Source organism: Echinops telfairi, unplaced genomic scaffold, assembly GCF_000313985.2.
Source record: "Echinops telfairi isolate 266 unplaced genomic scaffold, ASM31398v2 ScPeMD7_7424;HRSCAF=8462, whole genome shotgun sequence".
Taxonomy (NCBI): domain Eukaryota; kingdom Metazoa; phylum Chordata; class Mammalia; order Afrosoricida; family Tenrecidae; genus Echinops; species Echinops telfairi.
The window spans coordinates 51,019,668-51,029,593 of NW_022111324.1; the positions used below are offsets into that span (position 1 = coordinate 51,019,668).

General features: G+C 57.5%; 1 protein-coding gene across 1 annotated transcript in view; it reads left to right on the plus strand.

The window, feature by feature from the left end:
* The window catches only part of MFSD4A (major facilitator superfamily domain containing 4A), a 48,348-nt gene that overhangs the window by 35,381 nt on the left and 3,041 nt on the right, over positions 1 to 9,926 (plus strand). Inside the window, exons 4-8 of the mRNA XM_004700115.2 lie at positions 956 to 1,124; positions 1,805 to 1,920; positions 2,884 to 3,057; positions 5,069 to 5,216; positions 9,832 to 9,902. Coding sequence (XP_004700172.1) covers positions 956 to 1,124; positions 1,805 to 1,920; positions 2,884 to 3,057; positions 5,069 to 5,216; positions 9,832 to 9,902 — 678 coding nt within the window. The remainder of the gene's footprint in view (positions 1 to 955; positions 1,125 to 1,804; positions 1,921 to 2,883; positions 3,058 to 5,068; positions 5,217 to 9,831; positions 9,903 to 9,926) is intronic.

Below are 9,926 nucleotides of genomic sequence, written 5' to 3' on the forward strand. Positions count from 1 at the left end.
GCCTTGTCTTGTGGCCTGGCTCGCAAGCTCCCCACTTCCTCCTGTGTTCCCTGTTTCACCCCGACCCTTCCTCCCGTCTGAGTTCTCTCTGGGCCAGGGCTGCCCTTCTTTTCTAACGGTTCCATGAATGAAGGAGCCTCCAGGCAGCCTCCTCCTGTGGCTGCTACTCTTATAAACCTCAACTGAGAGTTGGGCCAAGGGGTTGGACTCCGTCCCAGGCTTCAAAGGAGTCTACGGAACATAGTCTTGGGGACTGGGGGGCGGGGGGGACAGTCTTCTTACCAGGCTTTATGCCTGGGGGCTGCTTTATTATTTTTCACGTTATTCCACATTTTCCTCCCTCTCTATCCAGGACCTCCGACTGAAATCCCGTCCAGAGTAGTTGGCAGTGGTAGCCGGGCACCATCTAGTTCTTCTGATCTCAGGGTCTTGAAGGCTTGGGCTCGTGGGGTTCATTTGCCCGTTGGCCTTCTTGTTTCTAGGAATCTCTGATCCGTCTTCGCTGTTCTTTGCTTTGGGCGGAGGGAGACCTCCAGTTGTACCTTAAAAAGTGCAGATCTTGTAAAGCATCACATGACCTGCCAGCATAGATTGGAAGGAGCCACCTTGCCCCAGCACTGCTTCGAGTCTCTGGCACCTCTCCTGTGCCAGCAGAGGTCGGGCAGGAGCCCAAGCTCTGCAAGTGACAAGTACTATCTCTCTGGGGAAACGCATGTGGTTAACAGGGGGCCAAAATGACACCAAGCCTGCCTCTACTTCCTACCTCGTCAGGGCATCTGGCTGCATTAGCCAGAGATGGCTCTTAAGTGGGCACCCTGCCAAAGCGCTGACATCTCCAGCAGGGTGCAGATGAAGTATGTGGGGGCACCACTGTGAGTCCTGGGCCAGGGATGGGACGGTATGGAGGGGCAGGGCTCCCTTGATCCTCAGACTGCCCCCTCGCCCACGCCCCCAGCTCCCAGTGCCTGTGGCTGTGCTGCTTCTGCTATCTAAGGAGCAGCTGCTGACCTGCTGTCCCCAGAGGAGGCCCCTGCTGCTGTCTGCAGATGAGCTTGCCCTGGAGACGCGGCCCACACCGAAGGAAGACCCCTCCTCGCTGTCCCCAAAGCTCCAGCAAGAGCCAGGTGGGCCTCCAGTGAAGCCTCTTCGTCACAGCCCCAGGGGGACAGATTCCAGAACACACTGCCCAACTCCGTGCCCTGTGCTGTGGCCCGAGGCCTACTGTCCTGGGAGAAACCGGGTCTCTAGCTCACCTGAACACAGTGGGGTCGGAGAAGACCTGCTATAAAGCCCATAGAGGAGGGAGTCTCCTCGGGCTCCCCCTGCCCCTCCCCCAGGATGGCTGAACCTAAGTCCCAGGTGGCAGAGATTAGCACTAACGCTTGGCCGTGCCCTAGAGCAGTGGTTCTCCACCTTCCTCGTGCCACGAGCCTGTCATACAGGTCCTCATGGGGTGGTGACCCCCCTAACCATAACATTATTTTCGTTGCTACTTCATCACTGTCATGTTGCTACTCTTATGAATCGGGCGACCCCAGCGAAAGGGCTGTTGGACCGCCAAAGGGGTCGCGACTCACAGGTTGAGAACCACTGCCTTAGATGGAAGAAGCAAACTGCTGGCTCCAACGTCCATCCTGCCCTGTCCTACCTGTGTGACTCTGGGCAAGTGCCTGCCGCGCTCTGCACCGTGGTTCCACCACGGCCACAGAATGGACGTGGGCTGACAGCTGGAGAAGGTGGGAGGCAGAACGTGGGCAAGCAGACAGTGGGGAGAAGCTGAAGTCCACCCCCCCATCTTCCCCAGGGCACCAGGACCTGTTCAGCTGCTGCCAGAGGAAGAACTTCAAGGGGGCCCCTTATTCCTTCTTTGCCATCCACATCACTGCTGCCCTGGTTCTGTTCATGACCGATGGCTTGACGGTGAGCGTGCCCTTGGCTGGGGACCCACCCCCTGCGGGACTCAAGTCTGGGAGGGCAGCCAGAAAGAGGCCCCAGCCGGCAGAGGTCCTCAGAGACCTGCCTCCAGGACCGTCCCCAGCCCCTGCGCTGTGGCCCAGCAGCGCTGGCGGGGCTGTGTTTCTAGTTGTATCTGCTCCAGCTCCGTGGATAAGAGCTCAGCTCATCTGTGAGCAGGTTCAGTCCACTCAGGGCCTTGTTCCCCCAATTAGAGGTCATGCCACAGAAAGCCAAGGGCACGCTGCTTGCTGGAATACATTACAACCCTAGACTCCTCCAGCCAGTTTGGGAACTGGCCCGGGGCGGGGTCTGGGCCAGGCGAGCTGCGAGCTGCGAGCTGCGAGCTGCTCAATGGCACGCATGCCCACGTCACCCCACTTGCGACCGCTGCCATCCTCCTGTGCACCGTGACTCGGAAATCTCTAGGGTTCAATTAGCAGGGTTTAGCTTAGCAGGTCAATGAATGGCTTGCGTGTGGGGGACTCCCCAGAAAGGAGGGCCAGAGACCCCTTAGTGCCCCAGTGGGTCGGACTCATGAGAGTTCTGGCAGACTGCCGACTCTCAGTGTGACCCGGGTGAGCCCCTTCTCTCACTCTCTCACATGTAAACTGAGAAGTGTGCACACATGGGTTTACTTTGCGTTGGAGACAAGCACGTTGTGTGCTGTGGTTGAAGGGGGCGGGGGCAGCGTCTGCCTGCCCAGCTGCCAGGGACACTGTGTAGACGCTTCCTGAGCCCCTCAACCTCCAGGGGCAGTGAGGTGGGGGGGGGGCGGGCAGCGGTGGGCCCAGTTCTGTTCTCAGAGCAGGCCCATCTGATCTCAGCTCTGAGCTGCCTTCCCTGGCCCTGGCCGGGGCTTCTGCTCGCGGTGAGGGCTGGGTCTGGTTGGGCTACAGAAAGGCTCACAGGGGTCTGGTCTCTCCCCAGGGGACATACTCTGCCTTTGTGTACAGCTATGCAGTGGCCAAGCCCCTGTCTGTGGGACACAAGGTGGCCGGCTACCTGCCCAGCCTGTTCTGGGGCTCCATCACCCTGGGCCGCCTCGTCTCCATTCCCATCTCGTCACACATGAAACCGACCTCCATGGTGTTCATCAACATGGTAAGGGGCCCCTGCGCTTGCCCACTGCTGCCACCTGCTTAGGGCTGGCCGGGTGGACAGAAGAGAGATGTTGGTGTCAGTGGGATGGGGATGCAGGCCACGGAGCCCCTGCCCCTTTCCACGCTTCAGCTTCTCACCCAGGAGGGGGTGCTGCAGGCAGTGGGGCCCCGGTGTGCACAGCACGCCCTGCTGGTGACTGGCCAGGAGCAGGAGGGAAGCCCCGGTCCTCCCATGTGCACACGGGCACCCTTCTGGGCATGGGAGGCCAGGGGTGCCTCAGCACCACCTGAGTGAGAGGCTGTGAAGCTCCACTTTCTCCTTGTTTTCTTCATGTTGATTCTATTGGGGTGACGATGGACAGAGCAGAACCTGCACCCACCCAGCCTGCGTGCACGGCATGCGCTTCACCTGGTGTCCCTTTTCCTGCTGCTTCGACTCCGTTGTCCCACCCCTCTTCCTGTGGGCTCACTGCCCCCCCCCCCATCGTCTCCGCCGTACATTCACATCGGGCTACACACCACAAAGTCAGCAGTTCAAAACCACCAGGCGCCCCTCAGGAGGACGAAGAGGCTTTCTCCTGGCATCAAGAGTCCTGGAGACCCACAGGGGTAATGCAAGTCTGGCCTGTCGGTCGCTGAGTCTGAACAGACTTGACGACAATGGGTTTGGTGGTTTTGTTTAGTGGTACAGTGGTGAAGCAGTTGGCTGCTAACCAAGGAGTCGGCAGTTCGAATCCATCAGCGGCTCCCCGGGAGAAATATGTGACAGCCGCTCCGATCGAGATTTACCCCCTCAGGGCCCCTAGGTTAAGGAAAGGCTGCCCCTCACCATGAGGACCCACAGCTGTCTACAGGTTCACTGCGCGTGTCACCTGATTCCACCTTTTGGTGGGGTTTTCGTCTTTGGTAAAGGCTGCTACCAAAACAGAGCTGGGACGGACCCCTCCTCGTCTCGGCCCCAGCCTGGGGGCTCCTCCCAGAGGGCTTTCCCAGATTGAAGTGAAACGCCTCCATTCTAAAGGATTTAGAACCGGGGTGGGCGTACAAAGATAAAAATACCTAGAATAGGCTAATGTTTTGCTGGGAACAGGTTCCCAAACCAGGCTTGTTCGGACCTGAGAAGCTCCCTCCATTGGAATGCATGGAGACCAGGGCGTGGCCCGGTTGCCATGGCCTAGCGAGCGAGGGAAGGGGCGCGGGGCTGCCCTTGCTGAGAGTCTGGCCACCGCTCCTGGCGATGGCCCCACAGCACACTGACTGCGACTGCTGTCGCAGAATTGAACAAGTGAAGAAAGGCTGAACCGCCAAATGCCTCGTATCGGCATTTTCACAACAATTTTCAAACAACAACAAAACACCTGGGATTAGTCTAACAAAAAGACCCCGATTGAACTAGAGTTGAACCCTCTTGGCATCGCTGGGCACAAAGCACTGCTAGGTAAAGGGGCCGCAGGTGGGAACGAACCAGGGTCCCTGAGGGCAGATTAGAGTTCGCCCCTGGGAATCAGAGCCCATGGGACTCTGGAGGAAGCCAGCTGGTTGCCCTGGCCACTGACACCGGCCCTGTGAGAGATGCTTGGCTTCCCAAAGGGGCTGCCCGCCACTGCCCGCCTCCCCTACTACCCAAAGCCTTCCACTCCGAACACTCCTGGCCCGTGTACTCAGGGCTTTTAGGGAAAGACAAATAGAGAACTCAGACAAGCCAGGCCAGGAGAGCCGTATGCCCATGAGTTTGGGGACCAAAGAGGCCTAGTGAGCGGTGTGCTCGGAGCTTTGCGTGGAGCTAGGCATGCGCTGTCCTTCGTCCGGGCCAGGATAGGAGAGTTGCAGTTCCCACAGGTACCACAGGGCGGCGCATTGGATACGCAGCACTGCCCCTGGGACTCCAGAGGACACGTTCCAAGTCCCTATCCTGCAGCTCACCTCTAGGACTCCTGGCGTCTGGTTCCCTCTCTTTCCTAATGGCTCTTCAGCTTTCCCCTGTTTCTAAGGCCCCGTCTCTGCTGTGACAGGTGGGCATAGTGACAACATTCCTGGTGTTCCTCATTTTCGCCTACAACGTCATCTTCCTGTTTGTGGGGACAGCGAGCCTGGGGCTGTTCCTCAGCAGCACCTTTCCCAGCATCCTAGCCTACACTGAGGACATTCTCCAGTACCGCGGTGAGTGTGACACGCCCGCCCTCCTCCCCTCATCTGCCTGTGAATGCAAGGTCAGCACCTGCTTCCACATCCAAAATACAGACACACTGCTCCCTGCCATCCACTGATGCTTGCTCACAGCGACCCTACAGGACAGGACAGAACTGCCCCTGTGGGTTTCCGAGGCTCTAAGTCTTTATGGGAAGGAGGAGAAGGAGGGAGTAGAAAGCCTCCACCTTTCTCTCACAGAGTGGCTGCTGGTTTTGAACTGCTGACCTTGCTGTTTGAAGCCTCAAGTACCACCCAGCCACCAGGGCTCCTGGTCTTCTAGCTAGAAAATCAATACCCCAGCTGCTCAGAGACATAGGTGCGCCCCTTCTGACTTTGTTGGGAACAGTTGGGACCCACAGAGCCCCCTCCATTCCGAATTAGACCTGTCTCTGCCTGCTGTTGGGACACAGTGCCGCCTGCAGTTCAGGGTGCCTTTGCCATCTTCTTGTTTCGCATCGCCACGTGGACGGACTTACCGCTGATGCTGTGTGTGCTAGAAACTCCAAGTTCAAAAGGAAGGCCAAGTTGCCTAGGAAACGCTCTGGCCTGGGCAAGGTGTGCCATCCTGTAATCGTGCCTCCTTGCTTTGTGTTGTGGCGGAGGACGCTCTTGGACGTGCCCAGGGTCAGCACTGTGACCGCACACCTGGACTGCAGTCCCAACACAGTGTCTTTATGTCAGGAACCTCTCGTGCTCGCCTCTCGTCTCCCTCCACTCCCCCTGGCCTTCCAAGGGTATGGAGCAAAGATCTTTTACTTTTAACGAGTTAATTAAAATTAACATTTTTTTAATTAATAATGTTTTGAACATTTAACATTCCCCTTAGTCGTTGCTAGAGCCTCCCTGGAGGGCTGGATACCAGCTATGTAGCTGAGTGATTTCCGTAAAGTGGAAAGACGGACTCAGTGATCAACAGTCAGGAGACACAGGAAGGAGAGCGTGGGTCCTTGACCTCTCAGGATAATCCTCAAGTGAGCGAGCACACTGCGGCAGTGGCGGCCGCTGTTAAGAAAAGGAAAGAAAAATCAAGCCTTTCCCACAATAAATGTGCACATTTTTTTGCTTTGTTTTCAAAAGGGAATTTTTAATTATAAAAAGTCTTTGGAAAAATGGAATTGGAAGAGAATGGATTCACCACCACCACCACCCCCGCACTCACACACGCACATGCACAAAGATTTTGAAGCCCTAGTGGCATAGTGTAGAGAGGTTGGGGTGCTAATCTCAAGGTCAGCAGTTCAAACCCGCGGGGCCACTTATCGAGAGAAAGATGAGGCTTCCTGTTCCCGTGAAGAGTCAGTCTCAGAAACCCACCGGGCAGGGCCAGTTGTACCCTGTCCTGTCAGGCCGTGCTGAATCCGAATGGGCTCGACGGATAGAGTCTAAGTTCACAGCACACAGTAGACGCTTGAACAGCATGAAGGTGAGGGCATCCGCCTCCCACGAAATCCAAAATCAGTGTATCATTCAAACTGGCCCTTGAACTACATGGTTCTGGATTGCTTGGGCCCACTGACATGTGGGCTTCCTTTCTTGCTGCTCTTTCAGGGAGCTCAGGTGTCATGCGCAGCTACTTAAAGGGGGGGAAACAATCCACACGGGTGAGCGTGGTGCCGAGCAGTTAAAATGTACACCACATAACTGCGGCTCTAAGACAAAGTAGCTGGAGGTCATTTGTGGCCTGCTTTCTTTCTCCCCAGAGACCCTCTGGGCATAAAAGCATAGACAGTAAAACCTGCCCAGTGGGGATCTGCGTTGGAAATCTAGGTGGAGAACGACATTTCCCACTAGGATGAGTGACAGCGGAGAGACCGCCCTTTGTCGGTGATGGAGAACTGAAGGAGACTTAGAAAAACAAGGTGGTCCCGCCGAGTTCCGCCTCTCCCAGGCTTCACCGTATGGACGCTCTAAACCCAGATGAGATGGCATGGGCTGCTGCTGGCAAGCTCAGCAGTTCAAAACCACCAGCCGCTCTGTGGGAGAAAGAGGAGGCGCTCTACGCCCGTCAGGAGTTAGCCTTGGACACCCACAGGAGCAGGTCGACCCTGTTCGTTAGGGGTGCTCTCGGTCGGCATCGACTTAATGGCAGGGAGTGGGACGAGTCTTGTGCCTTTAAGCCTGTGAGACCGCGCTCTGCACGACAGCGCAGGCCAGAGAAAGCATCAAGGAGTCAAAGGCATTTGAGTCTCAGCTCGCAGCTCCTCCGGGTGGGGGTGCCTCCCAGGATCAGAAGACGACCCCAGACTGGGGGATTACATGGGACAGCAGAGAAGTCCTGGCCTGCTGGGAAATGCCAGGTCTGCTGCACTACAACCTTGGCTTGCCTCCCTGCCCCCCCCCCCTGACCCAGAGGGGCTCAGCCCTGGCTAAATACTAAAGTCACTAGGAGAGCTTGTAACAGCCCCGGATGGAGGCCCAAGTCTCATCTCCAGAAGGTCTGAGCCCATGGAGTGGGGTTCACGGGGTTCTAATGCACAGGGTGAGGGCCACTGACGAAGCCACACAGCCTTCGTAGCTGCCTAGTGTACACCCTTCCTTTCTGCAGCCTCCCCAGCCCACCCCAGCCCCAGCCTGCATTCTGGCCCGGCTTGTTCTGCCCCTCTGCCTAGGATGCCCTGTTCACACCACCCCGCCTTCCCACCAGGCCCAAACACCATCCTCCAGGACGCTTCTCTGCCCAGCTCCCTGGAGTCCCAATGCTCAGGAGCCCCGCCTCTCCTGTTCAGCCCACTCAAAGGGGCTGTGTCTGAAGAAAACCACTCCCAGTGGGTACCAGCAAGGGGACATGAGAAAGAGCAAGTCATCGCAGACCCCAGTGTCAATCCTAACTCGACACTAGTGGCTTCCCCGCTCTGGGCCTCGAGTTGACTGCCTGTGGAATGGGCGTGCGCACAGAACGGTTCTGCGCTTTGGCGATCACCTAGAGCACTGGGCTTAGCAGCTGCCCTGCTCACAGGTGTCCAAGCCGTGTGGACTCTGACCATATGTCCCAACGGGTGCAGCTCCTGGTGCCCAAAAGGCCCTCCAGGTGCTTTGAATGAATAAAAGGGGTGGGCACAGTGCTACTAGAATCGGAGGTAGGAGCAGCCAGGGCTGGCTCAAGGTAGCTTCATGGAGGCAGTGGGAGGTGAGCTCATCCAGCATCCAGAGAGACAGAGAAGAAAAGGAAAGGTGGGCTGGACAGGACAGGGACAGCGACCAGCAGGGCCAGAGGCCGATGGCCACACAACCGAGGCTAAAAGCTAGAAGGCATTCGAAGGCCTGAATAGATTGCTTCAGTGCACACACACACACACACACACACATACACGGAGGGTCTGCTCCCTGCTGACCACAGCACTAACTAGCTCTAGACTCAGCAGTGGCCTGAGGTCAGGCTAGTCCTCCTCTCACGGCCTTGGGCTAGTGGGCAAGGATGGCAGATAGACCTGGGGGCAAATTGGGGGCGGGCGTTGGCTATGGGAGCAGAGAGAAGTCACTAGCCCAGGTTTGGGGTCCAGGTTTGGAGATTACTAAAGGAAATCTTAAAACAAAACAAAACAAAAAAGCAGGCCAACAGTTGTCATTGGCTTGACTCTCCTGCCGATCACACCTGTGGGAGACCTGTGCTCCAGAAGGTTTTCCATGGGATTGGGTTTTCAGGGATGAATCACCAGGCCTTTCTTGTGAGGAATCTCTGGGAGCGGGGGTGGGAAAGACTCAAACCTCCAACCTTAGGGTAGCAGCCAAGCACATTTACTGGTGGCAGCCACCCAGAAACCAAACCAAATCCACCACCATCGAGTCTGTTCTAACACACGGCCACCCTGAAGGGCGGGGGAGAGCCGCTTCCTGGACAATCAACACTGACAGTCTCATCTTCACTCCCAGGGGAGCTGGGTGATTTGAATCGCTGACTATGCAGCCGGAAGCTTACCCCTTGGTACCACTAGGGTTCTTGGAAACCCACCCTCCACACACACACATCCTAGGAGAGGCCCTAAGAAGGAAAGGGTCTGGCAGACAGAGGAGGAGGAGGGCTGCTTGGGAGGGAGTGACCGTGGCAGTGAGTTTGCAAGGTCAGGAAGTGGAAGGCCTACACACTGACTCCAGGATAGCCGGTGAGCAGGTGGGGGAGGCAGGGAGCACTGTAAAGCGTCCCCCACCCAGCAGGCAGCAGTGCACACGGTGTGAGCAATAGGCTGGCCTGGCTTTGGGCAGGCACTGGGTGCCTGAACGTGGCTAATGAGCGGCTCACACGTGACAGCCATGCCATCCCCACCTCCCTGCAAGGGGTGCTGCCACGCCCACTCCACAGCCCAGTAAACTGAGGCTGGAACCCAAGCCCGACTCGGAAGCCTGGCCTCTATGGACCCTGTGGCCCGCAGGCCCATCAGAGGCTTGTGGCCCGTCAGTGCCACACCAGCTGGGACAGCATCTCCGGCCCACAAGTCAAGGGCTGGCCCTGGCGCGGTTGAGGAATCCAGAATAGTCCCCTGGGGCAGCCACCCTGGCAGGCGGGCGTCCAGAGGGTTCCTGGCAGCAGCCTGGGTCAGGACTGCCGAGTGCATCCATCCCCTCCAGCCACCCCCTTCTCTTCGGGCAGGCTGTGCGACCACGGTGCTGGTGACGGGGGCAGGAGTCGGTGAGATGGTGCTCCAGCTTCTGGTTGGTTCGGTACGTGGGAACCTGGGGGGGGGG